This window comes from Elephas maximus, chromosome 14 (genome assembly GCF_024166365.1).
Source record: "Elephas maximus indicus isolate mEleMax1 chromosome 14, mEleMax1 primary haplotype, whole genome shotgun sequence".
Taxonomy (NCBI): Eukaryota; Metazoa; Chordata; class Mammalia; order Proboscidea; family Elephantidae; genus Elephas; species Elephas maximus.
This window is the reverse complement of record NC_064832.1, coordinates 85,895,326-85,920,398: the sequence shown is the minus strand read 5'-3', so window position 1 is coordinate 85,920,398 and position 25,073 is coordinate 85,895,326. Positions and strand designations below refer to the sequence as shown.

The following is a 25,073-nucleotide window of genomic DNA, read 5'->3' as shown; positions in this document are numbered from 1 at the left end:
CCCCTAAGCACTTATCGGTAGAGCTACAGAGCTTTGGAACACTTGCCCCAGCAGGGAAGATGTGGGCATAAGCCAAGAGGCCAGAAAACCAAGAAACAGAAGTTGAAGACACAAGGAACACAAGAAGCTGAGCTGCTTCAGTCTCAAAATGTATGGCCATGACCTCAGGGGTTTCAAAGGGTGGAGCCATGGCCTCCGGTGTTTCTAAGGGTGGAGTTGCCATTCAGATGGCTGAAGAGAATTGTGTGTCTAAAGCTGAGGGAGCAGAGTTGCCATCCCAGTGGGCCTGGAAGGCAGAGTTGAAGCCAAGGGCCAGGGACCTCCACTCAGAATTTGGAGAGTATGGCCAATACCTAGAGTCTAAAGGGCAGGACCATTGTGTAAATTGTATCAGAGAACAGAGAATTATTTTCAAAGCTTTGAGGACTAACGTAATGTGTTCTGCTGACTTGCTTAGTGCCTGTTATGCCTTCTTTCCCTTTAGTTTCTCGCATTTGTAATGGAAATGTCTAGCTTGTGCCTGTTCCGCCACTGTACCACTGGAAGCAGATAACTTGTATTCTAGATTTCACAGACGAAGAGGAATTTTTGGATTTTGGGCTTGGAGTTAAGACTTTTGCTAAGATATATGATGAGGAGAATATGTTTTGCATGTTGCAAGGATATGATTCTGGGGGGGGCTAAAGGGTAGAATGTCATGGATTGAATTATGTCCCCCAAAAAAGGTATGTATCAACTTGGTTAGGCCATGATTCCCAGCATTGTGTGGTTGTCTTCCATTTTGTGATTGTAATTTTATGTTAAGAGGATTAGGGTGAGATTGTAACACCACCCTTATCCAGGTCACCTCCCTGATCCTATGTAAAGGGAGTTTCCCTGGGGTGTGGTCTGCACCGCCTTTTATCTCTTAAGATATAAAAGGAAAGAGAAGCAAGCAGAGAGTTGGGGACCTCATACCACCAAGAAAGCAACACCAGGAACAGAGCGTGTCCTTTGGACATGGGGTCCCTACGTATGAGAAACTCCTAGACCAGGGGAAGATTGAGGACAAGGACCCTCCCCCAGAGCAGAGAGAGAGAGAAAGCCTTCCCCTGGAGCCGATGCCCTGAATTTGGACTTGCAACCTACTAGACTGTGAGAGAATAAATTTCTCTTTGTTAAAGGCATCCACTTGTGGTATTTCTGTTATGGCAGCACTAGATGACTAAGAAGGCTTCACCTTAGGGGAGAAAGTGGCATTTTAGCTGATCAAAATTTTGATGTAAGATTTAAAAACAATTGTATCAAATATAATAATCCACACTTTTTCCTACTAAAGTATAAACTTGTTAAACTTGCCATAATTTTAATGTACATAATATATTTAAACTAACAAACTGTCTTTCATGGAACTGGTCATCAGTAAGTTTGCACACACACACATCACACATACACCTTTAAATTACAAATTCTAACTAATTACAAAAGAAACACAGAGTCGCTGCTTACCTGTTCAGACAATTTCTGCCCATTGAGGTGAGCATGCATTACAGCATCACTGACAAGCAAGTGGAAGTTCAGGAGCACGTGCTCAATGTCATACGTTCCGTGCATCGCGTCTGATAGCTCTTCCAATGACCGGATGTATGCATGCCAGTGTGGATTAAGCTCTGCCATGTGCGCCAAGCAGCCTCTCATGACATTGAGGCAGTACCCCATACAAGGCTTACTGAGAGTCAGGCCCTGGCAGTGAGGGCAGTATTGCATTTTCAGAAGGGCTCGGCTGCACTCTTTGGAGAACTGCAGATGGTCTGTGGTATTGATGACTTCAATGCCTAGATTGAGTGCCTGCAGGAATGTGCGGCTGGGCAGCAGTGACCTTCCCATCTGCCCCATTACTCTTTTGGGAATGTTACCAAATGGGCTAATGTCCCGGCGGGCCATACGGATGCATTCTGAATACTCCACGGAACTGCCAGTCACTCCAGGGTTAATCAGATGGTTGTAAACCAGAGGGAAAAGACTGTCAAAGAATCTGTTCACAAATTCTTCAGGATTAACATCTGCACCGAATAAAAAGAGGCCTACATCAGTGAAGAACTCCTGAACTGAAGCAGCAGCTTCTAAGGCCATGTTCCTGTAGGTGTTGCAAAAAAGTATACTAGTGTAATTTTCTGCTTGTCTGATGAGAGTTTCAAGCGTTTCTGTAACAAAACAGAGGGAAGGATGAGAAGGCTTATGTTAAATTTGTGTTAAAATTATTCATCCATCTCAAATAGTAAACAAACTTAAAGCATAGACAGCTAATCTAAGGACCTAAATGGCAAGTTTAGCCTACAAAACAAATTTAACAAGCCAAGGCTAGCTGCTGGTCAACAACAGACATTACATACAACACGCAAATTTTATAGAGATGAATTTCCTAGACTCAAAGTCTGCTAAAAATGTATAGAAATCAGGAGTGATGTCAGCAAAATGCTGGAGTAGGCAGCTGTGAACTCTCATCCCTTCACAGAAACATTTTTTTTTTTTAAATACACTTTCAGAACCAACTTTTTTGTAACTTTAGAAAACAATAAGAGGTTACATTAACCAAACAAATTCTGATTCAAGAAAAAAGCAATATAAAAATGGTAGGAAAGTCTTGTGGCATGTTTGGTTGCCCTTGCCTTACCCCCTCCCAGCTCAGTAGCAGCTTTGAAAACAGCAGCGCAAGATCCCAGTGTGGAACCCTTGATGCATGATTCTGGAGGCAGGAGAGTGGACCTCTGTGATAGTTAAGATTGTGTGTCAACTTGGCTGGGCCATGATTTTCAGTGTTTTGGCAGTCATATAATGGTGTGATCACTTTCCTGTTGAGATTTGATATGTGATCACTCCCATGATGGGATCTGCTGTGAGTACGCAGTCAGTTGAAAGAGATTTTCCTTGTATGTGTAGCCTGCGTCTGAATATAGGCGGAGTTTCCAGTTTTTGCACGCACTGGATCCTGCAGCTGGCTTCTGTTCCTCTGGCCTCTAGTTCTCGGGACTTGAACTAGCAGTTTACCTGTGGTCTTGCCTGCCAATCCTGGGAATCCTCGATCTTCACAGGCTATGAGCAAGAGCCCTGCTCTCCAACCTACTGATCTTGGGTTTGCCAGCCCCTGTGGCTATGTGAATCAGGAGAAGCCTCGATCCTGATCCACAGACTTGGGACGTTCCAGCCTCTACAACTCCATGAGCCATTTCCTTGAGACATATATACATCTATATGTTTTACTGGTTTGAACCTAGCCTAAGACAACCTCATTCACAAAGTATTGTGTTGTTCTGTTCTAACCTTTCCAGAGGTCACCTGATGGACTGATGCAAGGTGTTCCTCTCTGTTTCACCTAATTTAGAACCTACTCTGGGCAGAAAAGTGGTAGGCATTGCTTGAAAATACCATATGGTGACAGAACAACTTGCAGCCACCTGGGACAAAAGATTAAAGTTGAGGCATATAACAGACCACCTAAAGAGTGGGAGGATAAACTGAGGAGAGAGCTTCTTTGGGAAATTTCTACAGCATTCACAATATTTCATGTATATCGAGGAATTTAGAAAGCCATACACATGCCCAGGACAGGACAAATGTTCGGGAAATACTTGAGAGACCTTACGCTTTCACCATAAACTGCTCTATAGGCTCAGTGAAAGGAGAAAGTGAAGGCTAACAGAACTATAAATGACCCGACTAAGTGTTAATGGATTTCCGCAGAACAGTCAATCTGCAAACACTGAGAGATGTGAGGTTTGTATGTATGTTTGTTTTTTAAGCTTCCAGCATTCTAGGCAATCTCAGTCAAAATGCTGACTGACCACAAGCTAAAACTTCAAAAATTAAGATCAGCATACCCTAGGGAGGGGGGAAAATCTGATTTCCAGACTTACCACCCTATAATATGTAAATGTCTTGTTTTTAACAACAACAAAATAATCATAAAACATACCAAAAAAAAAAAACAGAAAGAATGTCCCATTCAGAGGGAAGAAAATTAAGAGATCAAAATGATCCCTGAGCAAGTTCAGCCACTGGAGCTATTAAAGATTTTAAATCCACTGTCTTCAATATGGAAACCCTGTTGGCATAGTGGTTAAGTGCTACAGCTGCTAACCAAAAGGTCAGCAGTTCAAATCCACCAGGTGCTCCTTGGAAACTCCATGGGGCAGTTCTATTCAGTCCCTATAGGGTCGCTACAAGTCAGAATCAACACGACGCCAACAGGTTTGATTTGGGTTTGGTCTTAAAAATGTTCAAGGAACTAAAGAAAATTAAGGACAAAGAACTGAAGAAAACCAGAAATAAGAAGTATGGGGCAGTTATACCCTGTCTTACAGGGTCACTATGAGTTGGAATTGACTCAACAGGTTTGGTTTTGGTTTTTTGGTCTTAAATATGCCATGGCATCCTCACAAATAAACCCCTTTCTGAAGAGTACAAACAATGTACTATTGTATGCTCTGACTGTGGCCTGAGACTTACTCATGTAGGGCTGCAACTTTAGGGTGATATGTCAATGTGCATCTACCCTCTAATTAAAGGCAAGAGCTTTGAAAGATTGAAATAAGTGGTACCAAAGGAGTACAAAGAACTCTAGATTGTTAACTAGGTAGGACCCATGTGTTATCGCTGTAATTCCAATGCCCATTAATGTATACGCTACATACAAGGTATTCAATAAGCATGTGCAAGAATGGAAATGGGATGGTAACTGAAGGCTTCCCTTGAGCTTAGCTGCTCTGCCAGATGAGACAGTAAGAACATCAGAACTCCCAAACAGGCCTGATCATCTGAGCTGCTTGGGGAAAATACAGATTGCCAGGCCTCTCCACTGGGTATTCTAGCCAGTAGGTTTGTGTTGGTCCAAGAATCTATATTTTTAAAAAAGCAGTCCAAGCGATTCTTTCAACCTGACCAGTTGAAATTGCAGGTATATATAAAATGTTCTCTCTGGTCTTAATGAGTGGGTCAGCAAGGATTGCCCCATGACAATCTGATCCCACAGCTGCCATCTCAGACACTACACTCTGCTTTCACGGATCTACAGAGTGCATGTAAAAACCAAATTGAACCTTTGTGATTTGGACTACATTCAAACCTGCTAAGCTTATATTTTTCTCAATGACACAGGCTTATTTTTCTCAGCAATTTCTGTGTTACTAAAAAAAAAAAAAAAAATTACTTGTGCAGAGCCCTGGTGGTACAGTGGTTAAACATTTGCTCGGCAGTTCAAATCCATCAGCTGCTCCTTGGAAACCCTATGGGACAGTTCTATTCTGTCCTATAGGGTCACTAGGAGCTGGCAATGGGAATAGGAAGAGCATCTATTGGAGAGAAAACATGAATAGAGTATTTCAAATATTCTCATTTCTTTTTAAAGGCTGCTCTGGCACTACTGGCAACCAATTAACTTCGATTAACGTGTACAATCGAAATTTAAACATAAAATTTCTGAACAGAGTCTACAATTTTAACTTTATTTCATACTAGCTTTTCTCTCATTTAGTTTCATCCTTCTTTTCAAAAAATAACCATAAAACTGATTTTAAAAAAAATTTTAGGAATCATACTAGAATTTCAAAACTTTTCCCTAATATCTTAAAAAAAAAAAAGAAATTTTCTTTTTTTTTTTTAATATCTTACACATTAAAATTTTAGTTTTCATAGCTACATACTGGTTTTAGGTGAGATTATATGTTCTCAAATGTTAATGTTCTGATTATCCCATGACTGTACAAAGAAAAATCTGTGATTTTTAAAATTTTTTTTAACTATACTATTCCCTTGTCACAATATAAGGTTTTTACTTTTTTTTGCTTTCAGTTTGCATTAAATCTAATAGTGACACATTAATAGTTAACTGAAATATCTAAACATGTTAGGTATGTTTGTACATGTACATTTGTAATCATGAACATCTTATAAATTCAGTCAAAGAGGAAAACTGTAAACAATGGTTCTAAATATATTAGACTTTTTAATGTTTAGGAATAAAAATGCTTTTGTGAAATTTTTATCCTAATGGCTTGAATTGTTGTTGTTAGGTGCCATCCAGTTGGTTCCAACTCATAGTCACCCTATATACAACATAAGGAAACACTGCCCCATCCTATGCCATCCTCACAATTGTTAGAATGTTTCAGCCCATTGCAGCCATTGTTTCAATCCATCTCATTGAGAGTCTTCCTCTTTTTTGCTGACCCTCTACTTTACCAGGCATGATGTCCTTCTCCAGGGATTGATCCCTTCCAATAACATGTCTAAAGTATATGAGACGAAGTCTCGCTATCCTTGCTTCCAAGGAGCACTCTGGCTGTACTTCTTCCAAAACACACTGATTCGTTCTTCTGGCAGTCCACGGTACATCCAATATTCTTCGCCAACACATAATTCAAAGGCATCAATTCTTCTTCAGTCTTCCTTATTCATTGTCCAGCTTTTGCATGCATATGAGGAGATTGAAAATACCATGGCTTGGGTCAGGCGCACCTTAGTCCTCAAAGTGACATCTTTGCTTTTCAATACTTTAAAGAGGTCTTTTGCAGCAGATTTACCCAATGCCATGTGTCATTTGAATTTTTGACTGCTATTTCCATGGGTGTTGATTGTGCATCCAAGTAAAATGAAATCCTTGACAACTTCAATCTTTTCTTCATTTATCATGATGTTGCTTACTGGCCCAGTTGTAAGGATTTTTGTTTTCTTTACGTTGAGGTGTACTCCATGCTGAAGGCTGTGGTCTTTGATCTTCTTCAGTAAGTGCTTCAAGTCCTCTTCACTTTCAGCAAGCAAAGTTGTGTTATTTTCATATTGCAGATTGTTAATGAGTCTTCCTCCAAACCTGATTCTGCATTCTTCTTCAAATAGTCCAGCTTCTTGGATTATTTGCTCAGCATACAGATAGAATAAGTATGGTGAAAAGACACAACCCTGATATGCACCTTTCCTGATTTTAAACCATGCAGTATCCCCTTGTTCTGTTCGAATGACTGCCTCTTGGTCTATGTACAGGTTCTGCATGAGCACAATTAAGTGTTCTGGAATTCCATTCTTTGCAAATGTTATCCATAACTTGTTATGATCCACACAGTCAAATACCTTTGCATAGTCAATAAAACACAGGTAAACATCTTTCTGGTACTCTCTGCTCTCAGCCAAGATTCATCTGACATCACCAATTATATCTCTCATTCCATATCCTCTCCTGAATCAGGCTTGGACTCCTGGCACTTCCCTGTCAATGTACTGCTGCAACTGCTTTTGAATGATCTTCAGCAGAATTATACTTGTGTGTGATATTAAGATATTGTTCAATAATTCCTGCATTCTGTTAGTTAGTATGGCCACAAATATGGATCTCTTCCAGTCAGTTGACCAGGTAGCTATCTTCCAAATTTCTTGGTGTAGACAAGTGAGTACCTCCAGCACTGCATCCATTTGTTAAAACATCTCAAGTGATATTCTTTCAATTTCTGGAGCTTGGCTTTTCACCAATGCCTTCAGTGCAGCTTGGACTTCTTCCTTCAATACCATTAGTTCTTAATCACATTCTACCTCCTGAAATGACTTGATAGCATTTTAACTTTACCGTTTTAAACACATATCAGAAACTGAACAATTCAGAAGCCAATCCACTGGATGACTTCAAAAATAATTTTTTAGTCAAAAGTTCATAAAGCAAGAAGTTGAATTTTCTAAAATTCGTTTTTATAGTAACTCTGGATTTGCAGTACCATCGCTTCACTTTGCTACCATGTTTACCAAGAACAAGGTTGTTTTCATTTCATGGAACTAACATTATGATTTTAGCAAGAATTTAAACTTGTCAAATGAACAAAATATTTTGCTACTCTGTAAAATATAATCCACACATAAATTGGTATTTATAAATCTAAGATATATTAGGTATTGAATAATTTACCATATTAACTTAATTATTTTTATTGCAATTTTTAACAAATACAAAATATCACTCACTCAAGGTCTGTGAATAATAGCTTTCTATTCAAGTGATAAAAATTGTTACAAATTTTGAAAATAAATAAATATCTTCCAGAATTGTTCAAGGATTACACTGGGGGGGGGGGGGGGAGCTATCTTTTTGTGGTTTTTGACTTAGAATTTCAATAAGATATTTTTCCCATTGTTATCACATCAAGTCTATCAAGACAGAATAATTTCCAACTTTCCTTTTAATCCCTAAAATAAGTAGATTTTTTTAAAGCTACAACTAATTACCGTTTGACTAAAAAATAGAATTCCTCCAGCCTTATGAAAAAACTGATTTATCCATACATAAAATCATTTATGTGTTATCTCACTAAGTGAAAAATGAAATTGGAATACACGAAGTTTTTCTGCACATATTTCAATTTTCAATTTATCTGCAGCTTATCTGCAGATATTTCAATTTAACATTCTATGATAATTCAATAACACTCAAGACCAAATGGTTCAACTTTTTCCAGCCCACATTCCCTTTACAGACATTTTATTACATATATAAATGAGTATTGACACCTAAATCAGTGATTTAAATTTAAATAAAACTGATGGAGATAAAATCAGGGGATGTGCATTTAAGATTACAGTTGATAAATTGCAAAATCAGTGAATATTCATATGCAGGTAGCTTTTTTGGAACGTGAGAAACTTAATATTTACAGGGTTTTTATTGCTTTAAAGAAAGTCAACTTCATAAGGTAAAGACGGTAAAATAACTTTTATAACAACCTCTCCAGCATGACATGAGCATTTTGTGACCATTTTCATGTTTTAAATTATTTTTGATACATAAATATTTTAAGTTACAAACTTTGAAATGTCTATTACAACTTAGGAAACCCTGGTGTCGTAGTGGCTAAGAGCTACGGCTGCTAACCAAAACGCTGGCAGCTGGTATCCACCAGGGCTCCTTGGAAACTCTATAGGGCAGTTCTACTCTGTCCTATAGGGTCACTATGAGTCGGAATCACCTCGACAGCCACAGGTTTGTTTGTGTGTTTGTTTTATTATTACAACTTAAGGCTGCAGATACCCCATAAATAGATAGGTAGATTATGTTAGGAGGTATTTTCAACCAGTTTTTTTTTTGTGTGTGTGGGGGGGGGGGTGGGTGGACGGGTGTATGTGTGTGAGAGAGTGTGTGTACGTAAACCTTTTCATGAGTTTTTATAGTAGCAGTCTCATACAATATTTGTCCTTTTGTCTCAACCAGTTTTCATCACACACATGCACTACAATGAACTGTAATTCCCTCTACTCTTTTGAACAAAAAGTGCCCTTTAATAATTCAAATAGTGACACATTTAATAATTCCTTTAATTACCAGTAGACATCATTATAGTCTCTCTGAAGATACACATAGTTAAAGAAAGGAGGCAATTAGTTATTTCCCCAGTCTAGCAATGTTTATACTGGCTTCCTCTCCTAGGATATTTGCATATTTTCTTTTATTTTTCATAAATTAAAAAGTGCAATAAAAGTTTTCTGGAATATTACGTTGATGGCGCACTTCTAAATGTTATACAGTATGATTTATAATATCATTCTTCAGGAATTATTCAGCTATACAAATAAATAGTGAGTGGGATATTAATCTATATCACCAAGGATTAACATATTGGTAATGAATCTAATCTCCTAGGGCAAGCACTGCATGGAAGAAATGCTTTCTTAACTTTTCTTCTCCCTCATTTCCCTCCCCATTAATTTGCTCATTGTGATGTTTCAAATATTTCTAGTATCATTTTATAATTGTTCATATTCTCAAAAGTCATTTACAATTTTAGCATGGATTTAAACTCAATTAAGCATTTATGTAACTGGTAAAATCAATGGCAAAACAACGAACTGTGGATTGTTTCACAAACGATTGAAAGATAAAGTTTTCAAACAAATCTAAAAGTCTTTAAAATAAATTCAGAAACAAAATCTAGAAATACAAAACTATTCGCGTTTTACTCATTGGCATAATCATCTATATTTGTACAGAACTAACAGTCTGATATCCTTTATTTGTAGAATATTCAGTTCTCCTTTCTCTTTTGTTTTGTTTTTTGGTTAATTTCAAGAACTCTTAAATATGGGTCTCCTTCCTTTAAAAAACAAAAACATTCATTTAACTCTAACATCTCATCATTCCTGTTCTCATTTTCTTTTTGGCATCTCAAGGAAATAAAATGTCTTACATTTTCAATTTCCATTGACATGCTGCCCATTCCCTTTCAATACACTGAAATCTAGTTTCTTATCCTGACATTCATTCATCCATTCATCCATCCAACCAATATTTTTCAGCACCTGTTTTAAACCGTGGATCTAAACCAAAAAAGCGAGACAAGTGTCTGTCCTCATGAAGTTTATAATCAAAAAGGTAAGAGAGAAAGCATAAAAGCAAACAAATTAATAAATATAATTTATGATTGTGGTAAGTACTATAGAGGAAAAAGACAGTAGAGGGTAAAAATACCAGCACCATTGCTTTAGATGGCTCTAGATCATTCTGTCCATAACCAAAATTCATTGGAAGTCAATCAAAACTAAAGTCCCTGATTGATCTATTCCTAATAGTAAACTTTCTGAATATACCAAATTTTATCGAAACTACATGTTTAGCCATTTGGAGAACTGAAAAATTGATACAGAAAACTTCGATCTGGGCAAATCAATTTCCTACAATTTGGCCATTTTAGATAAGGTAAGCAGGGAAACTCTCTCTGGAGAGGTGACATTTGAGTGGAAGACCTCAGCGATGAAGAAGGGCCAGTCATGAGAAGATTGGTTAAAGAGTTCAGAGGAACTGGGGCATAAGATATAGGTGTGTGTATGATTTAAGTGAAAATTTTCAGAGCAAATAAGTTTCTCATTAAGCAGTTAACACATAAATTGTTTTGTGACATTGGTTGCCAACCCCACAATGTGTTAACACTCTCCCCTTCTCCACCCCAGGCTCTCTGTTTCCATTTGTTCAGTTTTCCTGTCCCTGCCTTCTTGTCTTTGCTTTTGAGTTGGTGTGCCCACTAATCTTGCATACATGACTGAACTATGAAGCACATCCCTCATATGTATTATTATTGGCCCTATAAAACCCACTGCCATCGAGTCAATTTCGACTCACAGTGACCCTAGAGGACTGAGTAGAACTGTCCCGTAGAGTTTCCAAGGAGCACTGGTGGATTCCAACTGCCGACCTTTTGGTTAGCAGCCATGGCACTTAACCACTACACCACCAGGATTTCTGTGGGCCCTATAGACCTGTCTAATTTCTGGCTGAAGGGTGAACCTCAGGAATAACTTCAGTACTGAGTTAAAAGCGTGCCCAGGGGCCGTGCTCTCAGGGTTTCTCCGGTCTCAGTCAGACCAGCAAGCTTTGTCTTTTTTTTTTTTAATTTGATTTTTTTTTTTGTACATTTTTCTCCTGCTTTGACAGGACTCTCTATTGTGATGCCTTCCAGAGTAGTCGGTGGGGGTAACAGGCACCATCTAGTTGTTCTAGGCTCACTCTGGCAAAAGTTGTGGTAGTCATTGTCCATTAGTCCTTTGGACTAATCTTTCCCTTGTGTCCCTGGTCTTCTTCATTCTCCTTTGCTCCAGCCAGGATGTGACTAGTAGATGTATCTTAGATGGCCACTTGCAGGCTTTTAAGATCCCAGTTGTAGTCAGATGTAGAACATTTTCTTTATAGAGTATTACACCAATTGAGCTAGATGTCCCCTGAGACCATGATCCCCAGCTCTCAGCCTAGTAGCTTGGTCTCTCAGGGCATTTGGATGTGTCTGTAAAACTTCTCTACAACTTTGCCCAGGTCAAGCTGTGCTAACTTCCCCAGTATTGTATACTGTCCTATCCTTCACCAAAGTTACCACTTATCTACTATCTAGTGTTTTTCCTACCCCACCCCTCCCCTCCCTCATACCATCAAAGATTGTTACAAGATTTTGAGAGGTAAATAAGCTTGATGACTTTGAAAACACAGAGGAAAGTCAATGTATTTGGAGCTGAGGTAGCGGGGGGAGAAGAGAAAGGGACAAGGTCAGAGAAGTAGGCAAGTACAGATCATAGATGGTCTTGCAGACCCTGGAAGGGGTTTGGATTTTATTATATGTGGAATGGAAACCCACAAGAGAATTTTAACATGGGATATATGTGATGTGGTTTGCATTTTAAAGGATCACAGTGGCTGTTGTGTGGAAGATGGACTGTTGGGGCAGGGCATGAATGAAAGCAGAGAGCCCAGTTAAGAGGTTATGGTTATAGTCATGGGTGGACTGGACTGTGGTGGTGGTGTTGAAGTTACAAGTGATCAAATTAGGCATATGTATTGAAAGAAGAGCCTAGAGGACTTACTGTTGTTTGGAGATATGGTGTAGGGAAAGGGATAAATGAAACAGAACTCTGAAGCCTAGACCTCAGCATCTGGATGCACAATGGTGCCATTAACTGAGAGAGGAAAGGCTGTGGAGGCACCAGGTTTGTACATAGTGGTGGTTGGAAATGTAAAGTTTTATGTTGAACATAATAAGCTTGAAATGCCAGTTAGAAATCTGAATGAAATTATCATTATAGAGTTAAATAATTTTGGATCTCAGGCTAAAAGTTGAGGTTGTTGATATAAATCTGAGAGTCTTTGGCAAGGAGAGTAAAGTCATGGTACTAGAAGAAATAATCTAAGGAGAGAAGACAGAGAAGAGGGCAGACAACAGAGCCTGAGGCACTCCCATTTTCAGTGATTTAAGAAAAGATGAGTATCCAAAAAGAAAAATGAGAAGCAGTAAGTGAATTCAAAAAAAGAAAAACAGAAAAATGAGTGTTCCAGAAACTAAGGGAAGAAAATGATTCAAATATAAGGAATAATCCATCTTGTCAAATGCTATCAAGAGGTCAACAGGGATGAGGAATAACAACCGACCATGGGAACTGACAAGAAAGAGGCTCCTCCCGACCCTGACAAGTGCTGCCTCAGCAGAATGTGGGTACAAAAGAAAAGAGAAATCAAGGCAGTACATATAGCTTTCTTGAGAATGTTTGCTATAATGAAAATAGAGAACCAAGGCAGGCACAAGAGGATATGGGGTAAAGGACTTTTTCATTTTTTGTTTTTATGAAGAGGGAGAATTTGCTGAATATCCATATGCTGATATGAATTATTTGATTGGCAGGAAAAAAAAATGATGACTGAGCAGGGGAGATGGAAATTACAGTAGGAGACTCCTTGAATAAGCAAAGGATGTGATTTAGGGTACATATGGAGACTAAAATATTGGATAGATCAGTAGATGTTGCAGTTGCCCAGAATGATGACAAAAGAAATGAAAAGAGAGTGTACCAGTAAAAAAATATTTAGTTGATAAGACAACATGATCAGAAGTTTGATAAATGACAGTATGGAAGATCAGAAAGTAGTAGAGAGGTAGAGAGGAATGGAAGAAACAATGTGGATCGAAGAGCACACTTGCCACTTGCCCACCACAGAAGATACTTGTATTAGTTTCCAATTGCTGATCTAACAAATTACCACAAATTTGGTAGCTTAAAACACCAAAAATTTATTCTTTCACAGTTCTGGAGGCCAGGAGTCTGGAATTAGTATCATGACCCCAAAGCAAGGTGTTGCAGGGCCACACTGCCTTTGGAGGCTCTAAGAAAGAATTCGTTTATTGCCACTTCGTACTTCTGGTGCCTGCCAGCATTCCTTGGTGTTCCCTGACTTGTGGCCGCATCACTCCCATCTTTGCTTTCATGATCTCCTCTGTGTGTGTGTCAGATCTCTCTCTACCTCCCTCTTATAAAAATACATATGGTTGCATTTAAGGCCCACCCAGATAATTCAGGATAATCTCCCCACCCCTTAATTTAATCACATCTGCAAAGACAGTTTTTCAATATAAGGTAATATTTACAAGTTCTAGGAATTAGGAACTGATGTCTCTGGAGGCCAATATTCAGCACACTACACTACTGATCATGGAGGATGGGGGGGCGGGGGGCTGTCTACGCTTGACTTATGAAATCAAGAGACAGAGATTCCAGTCAAAGCAATTCCATGTATCAATTGTGTGCATCCCTTAACCTCTCTAAGTATCACTTTTGTCTTTAATAAAATGGTTTAGATAGTGTCTACTCTGACTGTGGGGTAGGGTATCTGTGAGATTCAAATGAAATAAAGCACATGATCATGCCTGTTCACATCCAGCACTAGAACGATGTTTTAAGACTAATTATTCCTTCCTGCCTCTCCTATGGGATCATGGAATCCTTGAGGTAGTGATTCTATCCTGTTCATTTTTTTGTCTTCTAACCCTTAGCCCAAGGGAGGTATCAACACATTCTGATAGACTTAGGTTAAAATCCACTCCAGTTAAATGCTACTGAAGTTTCCTAACTTCACCAAGACTTATTTATTCTGATCAGAAAACAGGTATAATAATAATACCTATCTCATAGGGTGGCTGTGATTAAATGAATTTTACATGCTACATACTTTCATCAGTAGCCCTGGTGGTGCAATAGTTAAGCACTCAGATTCTAACTGAATGGTTGGCACTTCAAACCCACCAGCCACTCCATGGGAGAAAGATGCGGCAGTCTGCTTCAGTAAAGATTACAGCCTTGGAAACCCTATGGGGCAGTTCTACCTGGTCCTGTAGGGTCGCTATGAGTCAGAATCCACTCGATGGCATTCAAAAACAACACATACTTGCATATTGTGTGCAGGTGGAGAGTGCTCAAGAAACATTAAGGAATCATCACCATAAACATCATCATTACCATCCCTAACTTTTGCTGTGTACTTGTCATGAGCTAGACAGTTCATTAAGTTCTTTTGTTAAATTAATATACTTGATTTTCCAACACATGGTGTAGGTACTATTATCATTATTGTTATATTACTATTTTACTGATGGATAAGAGCTACAGCTGCTAACCAAAAGGTCGGCAGTTTGAATCCACCAGCCACTCCTTGGAAACCCTATGGGGTAGTTCTATTCTGTCCTATGGGGTCACTATGAGTTGGAATCGGCTCTACAGCAATGGGTATTTTACAGATGAGCAAGCTGAGGCACTGAGAGTGTAAGCGATTTGCTCACAGTTTACAAAGATAGAAAGTGGCAGAGTCTGGATTTGAACAAAGACCATTTGGCTCCAGAGTCTGGGTTCAAAACCCTTATGATATACTGTCTCTCTTTCAGTAGGCGGCAAACCTATTTCAACTAGTTGAAAATGGGCATTTGGGATTACTTAAGCCAAGAACAAAACAAACAAGCAACACTTTAAATATGTATGTGAGTATAATGCAAAGATTTCACTGTTAATTTAGCCCACTGGACCATTATGTGGGACAACCCAAATTAACTATTAAAATTATTCTTTTTTAATTGTTGTTGTGTGCCATTGAGTTGATCCCAATTTATCTGTTTTTCAAGGTTTAACTATCAACCAGGATCTCCTTTTGCCTATTACTCTTCTCTACCTATTTCTGCAGCTTTAAACAAACCAAACCAAAACCATTGCCTTGGAGTTGATTCTGACCCATAGAGACACTATAGGACAGAGGAGAACTGCCACATAGAGAGAGTTTCCTAGGCTATAAATCTTTATGAAGCAGACTGCCACATGCTTCTCGCGTGGAGAACTGCTGACCTTTCATTAGCAGCTGAGTGCTTAACACTGAACCGTCAGAGCTCCTTTCAGCATCTTTATGACTTTATTTCATATATTAGGGTCAGTTCTATAATCAACTACACTCAACGTCTTAAAGCCTTTATTTCCCACTTCTAGTTAGTTATCAAGAGTTGTTGATTTTCTCCTTCTTTTAAATCTTTCTTATCGCCAGATATTCCCTAAAGCCTATCCCATTCAACCTGGATTATTCTAAAGCTCCCGCTGCTTCCTCAGCCCATTCTTTACTCTTTCCAGTATTGAGCATTCTAAAAGTTTTCCTCCTGCTTTTCAACTATTTATTTAAATACAATCTTCACTTCACAACCAAGCCCAAACTTCATAGACCTGAATAAACCAGCACATTTTAACTTACAGGGTCTCCAGAACGTGTCTAAAAGCGCACCCAGATGCTAGCAAAGGCATTCTTCTTAAGAAGCACGTGTTGTTGTTGGTTGCCTCTGAGTCTGTTCCGACTCGCGGCTACCCCAGCTGCGCAGAGTACAACGCACTCCACAGGAATTTCGAGGCTGTGACCTTTTGGAAGTAGATCAACAGGACTGTCTTCTGAGGCTCTTCTGGGTACGTATTCTAAATTTACATGAATTAATTAGTTGGACTCAAATTCTCTCTAACTACGTAATGATATATGACAACCTTAAAGTTTCCTTTTAAACTCAGTTCTATAAAAACCAAATGTATTAAAGTAATCCACAGATGCGCTACTGAAGTAAATGGTCTCTAGCTACAACTGTTAACATCCTCTAAATAGCTGTAGTAATTTAATTTCCTTTGTCATCATATTTAATTATATATATTTTTCTTATTAGGGTAAATCACTGTAAGTCATATTTGCTGTTCTAAGAATTAACTTTAATTTACACCCTCTCCTTGGTGCTGGAAAATTTTTGTGGACTTTTTTTCCAAACACTGATGTATAAGTGGAAATCATACCATCTTACACATTCCTCATCTCATTATTCCTGAAATATCTACCTACAGTATGGTGTTAAAAACACATTTATTTGTTTTTATTAGCATTATAGTAATGGATAAGGAACTTCATTGGACAACACTAGAATATTCCCCAAGCCATTATATAAATTCATTAAAAAAAAAAACAAGCCCAGTGCCGTCGAGTCAATTCCGACTCCTAGCGACCCTATAGGATAGAGTAGAACTGCCCCATAGAGTTTCCAAGGAATGCCTGGCAGATTCGAACTGCCGACCCTTTGGTTAGCAGCCATAGCACTTAACCAGTACGCCACCAGGGTTTCCATAGAAATTCGTACTAACGTAAAATAATGATTAACTCTAACTACCATATATTCTAATATAAAGGAACTGAAAACCATGCTTTTAACTCAGTTCTGGTATTTCCTGATTTTAGAACACCCTGACCATAGTCCTACAGGTCTACCAGATCATACTGCTGAGTGTCATGCTTGAGTGCTTCTTAGAGTTACCAGCCAGCAAACCGAGAGAGGAGTGAAGTGAAAGTATTCACTCTGAAGTTACAGGCAGTTTAACAAATATACTGTCTCTACCTTGACAAGAGAGAAACTCCTCAGAAGGTGGGCAATCTTTTAGACCATTACATGCTTTCCAAATCACAGGAGGAAAAACTGCAATACTTTCTGATACTGAAATGGGTTATAAAGCACAAAATCAATCAGACCAAGAAGAGTACATTTTAGTACAACATTCATTCCAGCTTTCCTAGAAGTCATCAGAAAATACTCCAACGTAACATACTCAAAAGCAGAAAGAATAAGGCGTAGCAATTACGTTGTTAGCTATATGATGCTAAGCCCTGTGGCACAGTGGTTAAGACACTCGGTTGCTGACTAAGAAGGTGGGCGGTTTGAAAACACCAGCTTCTCTGCAGGAGAAAGATGTGGTGGTCTGCTTCCATAAAGATTTACAGCCTTGGAAACCCTGTGGGGAAGTTCTACTCTCTCCTACGGGGTCGTTGGTACAAGTCGGAATCAACTCAACGGCAATGGGTTTGCTTTGGGTATGGGATGCCAGCAGCTCTTTCTAAATTTCCTGGAAATCTAAACTTCAAAAAAAGTGCTTTCGAAGATACGCCTTTAGCAGTAATGTGAATTTTCTTACTAAAGCTACCAACTCACCCCCCCCCCAATTTTTTTTGCTGCCCTTATTTGGAAGAGCTTTTTAAAATAAAACTGGAAAAGTTATCACTGCAATTTTGCAGAGCAAGGTCAAAGTGTATGGAATATCACTGTTATCCGGAATAGAAAGGAATTTGACACGTGTACTAATTCATACCCCAAATGCCCCATAACTAGCTCAGGGATTGAACTTCAAATAAACAAATACAAACAAAACCTTCAGAGAAAGAACTTCTTGAATCTCTCATGTTTAGTAGTCTCAAAACATAGTAGCCAAACAGCTTATGTCCAAGTCTATTCTCTATTTTTAAATTTGTTGTATTGGAAAATTGGTATTAGCTGAATAATATCTTCTGTGTGGAAGTGTAGCCATACATACGAAAACCATTAAAAAGCAGAACCCATAGAAGGTACTAATCAATGCTGAGCTGTAATGGAAGGACTGAGTCATAATTCCCCTGTATTGCACTCCTACTTATAAATTCTAGTGTATTTTCTTTCACTTTGAAACTTATCATCTATGATGAGTCTTAAGTCTTTTTTCTACAACGAACCACTTTAGCATTATTTACTTCAACAGCTTTTTCTACTTTATTCATGTTCTGGTCTACACCTTCATTACTGCACTTCATTTTGTTTTTCGATTTTCACTTCCACATATGCCAATTGTTTCCTGCCTATATACAGTGAAGTTTTGCAGAAAAACATCAGATTGTGCTCTTGATCTTGTCAACAGCCCACAGAGAGCACTGTCCCTCGTACCTACCCTACCTAAACCTCGTGAGGTTTACAGCAAGCTTACCAACTACTCTAGCCATAGAAAATAACAGCTTCTTATCAAAACCATTCTCTGCATGACACTTAAAGCTAGGTTGGTAGTTTAAATAAAGTCACATTTTCCCCCCACATATAATTTGTGCAACAGCGTTTTCAAAAGCCTCAGTATAGTTAACAAAAAGCTTTAGTTATCCTTAAAGTGTGAAGCCTGTTTGAATGTTCCAGAATGACTAAATTATTCTGACAGGATCTATTGTACATGAAGTAGGGATGAAATTCAAAAGTTAACACTGTAAAATTTCACCAGTGGTATTTTAGAGGACACTTTATATAATTTCATTTAGTTAAACTACATTGCGACCCAGGGTACCATATAGCTTTCAAGCAATGTAAAAAAAAATTTTTTTTTTCATAATGTTTCTAAATACATACACAATATACATACAATACATTGGTCTGCTGTTGTTGTTAGGTGCCGTTGAGTCAGTTCTGACTGATAGCGGCCCTGGAGGACAGAGTAGAACTGCCCCATAAGGTTTCCAAGGAATGGCTGGTGGATTTGAACTGCCGACCTTTTGGTTAGCAGCTGAGCTGTTAACCACTGTGCCACCAAGGTTTCACATTGGTCTGTAGTGCTGGATATTATCTAGGATTATGCAACACTGAAAGTGCCAAAGAGTCTAATTGCCTATAGCAAAGTTTCTTAAATCTTAATAAGCATAAGAGTTACTTCAGGTTTCTGGTTCACACAAAGACATTTAGATGCAGTAGATCTGGGTTGGAATTCAGAAATCTTTATTTTTAACAAGTATACCAAGGAATTCTGACTCAGATTGTTCAAGTACCATCATTTAGGAAAAATTGGCCCTGGTGTTTCTAAAAAGTATAAACGCCCTGGCATAAGATATACAATGTTCTTTTATGTGTGGTCTAATCTATTTTTCCACCGTCATCTCGTCCAGTCCTCTCTCTCTTTTCCTCTTCCCCCACTCTGTCCTTCTGTTTCTAACACATAAAGTTGATGTTCAAAACACAAAAACATGATGCTATTTTGTTCTTCCAAGAGTTTACACATTTTTTTTTTCATCCCTTGACCATTTCTACCTGGAACACTTACACTCACCCTAAAGATCAAATGCTACTTTGCACACAATTTCCGCAACTCAATCCATTGAGTTAATTGTATATTCTGTTGTTTTATACCATTTTATACATACGTCTTTGTACATGATACACATATTGCAGTATTTTATGGATATTTGCTAATGTTCCTATAGGAGTTGCTGGATAGCGCAAAAGGTTAAGTGCTGGGTTACTAACTGAAAGGTTGGTGGTTCAAATCCACCCACAGGCACCTTGGAAGAAAGGCCCGGTGATCTGCTTCCAAAAAGTCACAGCCATCGAAGACTCTATGGAGCACACTTGTACTCTGAAACACATGGGATTGCGATGAGTCAGAATCAACTCAATGGCAACAGGTATGTTTCTTGTTTTGTTTTTAATGTTCCTACCTGCCCCACTATAACTACAGTTCTTGAAATCAAGGACAGTACTTTATTCATCATGTAGTGATATGCTCCTTCTAAGAACAAAGCCTGCAACATAATGAGTACATAATAAGTGTTGACTGATCAAAAAATTGAATGTTACTAGGGTGGTAATTTTTTAAATAAATCCAACCACTCTAAACTCTTGGTTAGCATTGGTACATATCGGTACATAAGATATTCATGCTGAATATCTTAATTCAGAATCACAAAGAATTGTGAATTCAGTCTGGTAAAGATATATATATATATATTTTTTCTTAAATCACTGTACGTAGTGCAAATTTAATTACGTTTAACTTATTTAAGTAGAAACCTGGTCTTTTATTCCATTTTTATCTCCATAAGCTGAATAAGTTTGCTATTTAAAATTTTTCTACCTAACTTCATTTACATGTTAATATGACAAAAAAAAATGGTTCTCGGGGAAAAAAAAATTGGTGATAGTGAATGACTGTTACGGTTCACGTTAAAGTGTTCAGAGCAATTTGGTTCAGGAAAACCATATTTATGGGTCTTTTTTATAATGAAGGGCAAGGCCCCAAGAAAAAAAGGTGGAATAAAGATTAGTAAACTGTTCTGCATAAAGAAGGGATAGGAGCTTATGGGTCCTCTTCCTGCTTATGTTTGGAAACAATATGTAGAAAGGAATCGGCTCTGGCAAAATGGCAGGAAGTTGAAGGGGGATATGAAAGAAATTGGTAAGAAATTTCCATTGACTGGAATGATAGTTAACTTTCTAGGAGCAGACGCTTCTATTTTGTGCTATTATTAACTCCACTATCCCTAAACTTTAAGTTTTGTTATATACAGCAACAGTGGGTTATTGTTATACTGGTGGGTTTAAAGGAGAAAGTTTTGACTTTCTTGCTGTAGCAACGTGGAGGTGAAGAAGCGGAAGCATACACCAGAAGGGAGACAGCAGCCGTCAGCAAGAGTTTGAACCCAGAGCCAGAAGTGGTGATATGGACATACATTCTCTGGAAATACTTAAAAATCTTGGGTTGTCACACTGATCCCATATAGATAGTTCTTTAAAGGAGCACAATGCTCAAGGCAGATATTCTTCACTAACTAAGCTAAACTATTGTTTGGTTTAAAGAAGACTTCAGGGGATATTTTCAGTTTAAGGTTTAAAGATTATCTCAGGACCATAGTTTCAGGGATTCATCCAGCCTTAATGGCTCCAGAAAAATTCTCTTCCACATTTTACCCACTTTGATTGAAGAATCTTCTATATAGTATCTTTGATCAAAACATGTAGTAATGGTAGCTGGGCACCATCCAGTTCTTGTTCTCATGGGGAAGGAGGCAGTTGCTCATAGAGGCAATGAGCTTAGGGAGTAGCGAGTTTATTTTAATGGTGGAAGAACAATTCGGAATAAGAAGGGTAAAAATGGTCATACAACTTGAAAGATGTAATCAGTGTTACTGAATTGTACACGCAGAAACTGTCAAATTGGTGTATGTTTTGCTGTGCAAATGTTCAACAACAAATTTTTTTTTTTTTAATCTTGGAGTGGCTACTGAACTTATGATAGTGTGTTAATTAAGGGTTTGACACATTTTACTTGGATATTAAAGTGTGAGCCCAGAGAATGACTCACTGGCAGCCATCAACCTTACATAAGGGTGTAGTGGTTTAGAACCCACAACTGACGCTCACACTGTCACTGCCTCGTTTCCAGTTCTTGCTTTGCCGCCTGCCACATGGACCTTGGGCAAGTTATTTAACCTTTCTGTGTCTCTCTTTCCTCATTTACAAAATAGGAACAGTTATCTACCTCATTGGTACAACGTTAGAATTAAATAAGTTTATCTTTCTAAGGGATCTTGAACGGCGCCTATTAGTCTAAAAAATAGTTTCTGCTAATAAATAAATAAAAATTCATGAATGCCATTCTCATCTGCTATCAGTTTTTCTTCCCCCTACCATGTACATAAATCATATTTACATTCATATAAATAATATGATCACAAGGCTGACGAAGTTATTCTTTAGAGATTTACATATAAAATCTGTGGAGTAAAATGATTGTGCCACTTAATGTGAAGTACTTTTATTCTTTCTAAAGCAGTCCTATAACTCAGTCTTATAATTGAGAAGAATTAAAATGCAAAAATCAGACTGTAACCTCAGTGGACGGAAAAAGTCAAACTTGTCTCTGGGTCCCGCCAGGAGAGACATGGAGGAACAGACTTGTCATACGTAAAAAAAAAAAAAACTCTTCCCCATTTGAAACCATGCACATATGATAGAATAACTACATTAAAAAAAAAAAAAATGCCATCCAGTTGATTCTGACTCATAGCAACCCTATAGAACAGAGTAGAACTAACTGCCCCATAGGGTTTCCAAGTACAGCTGATGGATTTGAACTGTCAACCTTTTGGTTAGCCAGCTGTAGCTCTTAACCACTGCGCCACGAGGGCTTCATAACTCCATAGGAGTGCTTCTTAAAATGCATAATTATCCTTTGTTCGTTTTTTTTCTCTCCCCAACCCGCCTGTGAGCTTTTTGCTATAGGATTGTGTTCTATTCATGACCTTCGCATTATACCAAAGGTCATATGGATGTGCAGAATGAAGAAAGGAAGGGAGAGAGGAAGGGAAGGAAGAAGGGAAAAAGAAGGAAGAGAAAAAGGACAAGGAGAGAGGAAGGAATATATATAAACCTTCAGTTCTTTCATGGAAATTTATTTTTTCTATGATTTTTCTACAGTTTTAAAATTCAGGTTATTCATTTGTATGTTAAATGTATTCACAATTGTAATTGCCAGCAAAATATAAACCAACCATAAGTAACCAAGAACTTCTATGATTTACTTTACTAATTTATTCTGTTGTTCCAAACTAATGTTCAAAAAGTTCAGCTCATACAATGGCCAGTTTATTAAGACTGACAATAACAAAATATCCGGTCAAAAGAAAGGAAAAGTTACTGAATTGAAAGTCTTCCAGTTGTTATTGCTTTACCATATAGCACCAAATATTTGAAACCATGCATGTAGCTTGAGTTTTTAATACAGATAAAGGTCAGCAATACCTACATAGGCTCAGTCAGAAGTTAAAGGTGCAACATGTACGGCAATTAATTAAAAATGTCATTCCCTGGCTTGTACTGTAAGCAAGGAAATATTAGTCTGGATGGCTGTCTACTAGATGAATGGATTTTATTTTGCTGTCTCTAAGTCAAAAAAAAAAAAAAAATTTTTTTTTTTTTAAGTCAATGCAAGAATAGAAAAAGCGACCCTGCAAACAAGTGTTATTACATTGATGATGATAAGGCTTCTTGTGGTTATCGTGAGAATATCAATACCCACTTCTGTCTTTTCTTAATCAACAAATAATAACTGATTACCTCCTATGGGCAGATAACCCCCTTAGATCAAAAAGTTGCACGGTTTTAAATTTAAAAACCAAATAGAAAAAAGAAAAGCAATAACAAGGAGTAAAGGCCAGCCTTCTCCACATGGTATATCAAGCGCTAGTTTGGTAGTAGAGGAGTTTCTTCCTCCACCACCACCCTGGAAAGCTCACGAATCACACGCAGAGGCAGCTACTTTCTCCATCTATTCATAAAGATGAGAGCACTCATCTGCTTTCTCTGAGATGCTTTTTCATAATCTCCCATATTAGCGACTAGAAACCCACTAAGAAGCACAGAGTAAGCAAAAAAAAAAAAAAAATGGTACTTATTCAATCAATTGATTAGTACAGAAATTCAGACAGATAATCATTCACAAAATAATATTTGTTCACCTGATAAACTTTCTTGTCCAAAATATTATTTTAAAAATAATTTTTAAAGGGGGGTGATAAAGACTCCCTTTTGATTTATTATGTTACAGCTCTAAACACAAGCTTACTCAAGTCATGAAAATTCACATCGCCTAGCACAACTCTAAAAAACATGACCTAAGACTATGGTAAATTTGGTATATGGAAAAAGACATAAAAATAAGCTAATTTTTTAAAAATCCTTAGTTCTATGTTCATTATATCAACCAGAGCAAATATTGCTCAAGTTAATTTAATTGGAGTTAACTTGTGCTCAGTGTATTAAAAATGCCTACATATCATAAGAAAAGCTCATTGAGATGCTTAAATTAAATTAAATTATCCTTTGTGATCACCATTGGGATTTAATTGTTTAACAATGTCAAATATGAAGAAGTAATACTACTATGTCACCTTGAAGACCAAGGTGTACCTGACCCATGCCATGGTGTTTTCAATAGCCTCATATGCATGGGAAAGCTGGATGATGAATAACGAAGACCAAAGAAGAATTGACATCTTTGAATTGTAGTGCTGGCAAAGAATGTTGAATATAACATGAACTGCCAAATGAATGAACAATTCTGTCTGGGAAGAAGTACAACCAGAATGCTCCTTAGAAGCAAGAATGGCGAGACTAAATCTCACATATTTTGAACGTGTTATTAGGAGAGATCAGTCTCTGGAGAAGGACGTCATGCTTGGTAAAGTAGAAAGTCAACGAAAAAGAGAAAGACTCTCAACAAGATGGATTGACACAGTAGCTGCAACAACGGGCTCAAACATTGGATGGCGCAGGACTGGGCAGTGTTTTGTTCTGTTGTATGTAGGGTCGCTATGAGTCAGAACTGACTTGACAGCACCTAACAACAACTACGGTACTATTATGACAGGAACACTAGTTGTCATATCAAGTTGCTTTGCTGTATGCTTTTGCTATAGGGGAGTAAAACAGATCTATAGATACAGATGTAGAGACAGAGGTAGAGCTAGTGATAGAAACAGAGGTAGAGATAAAGAGACACAGACACATATATATGTATATCTGTATCTGTATATAATATCTTCTCAGTTCCGTTACACAAGGAAATAATTGGCAATTTCATGTCAAGCTATTTCATTCTTTAGAACTGTCTGCAGTTCTGGGAGAGATAATCATGACACAGCTGTT

General features: G+C 37.9%; 1 protein-coding gene across 1 annotated transcript in view; it reads right to left on the bottom strand.

Annotated features, from left to right (window-relative positions):
- Nucleotides 1-25,073, bottom strand: part of GPC5 (glypican 5) — a 1,599,408-nt gene that overhangs the window by 1,288,443 nt on the left and 285,892 nt on the right. Inside the window, exon 3 of the mRNA XM_049852913.1 lies at nucleotides 1,489-2,183. Within this exon, the coding sequence (XP_049708870.1) occupies nucleotides 1,489-2,183 (695 nt within the window). The remainder of the gene's footprint in view (nucleotides 1-1,488; nucleotides 2,184-25,073) is intronic.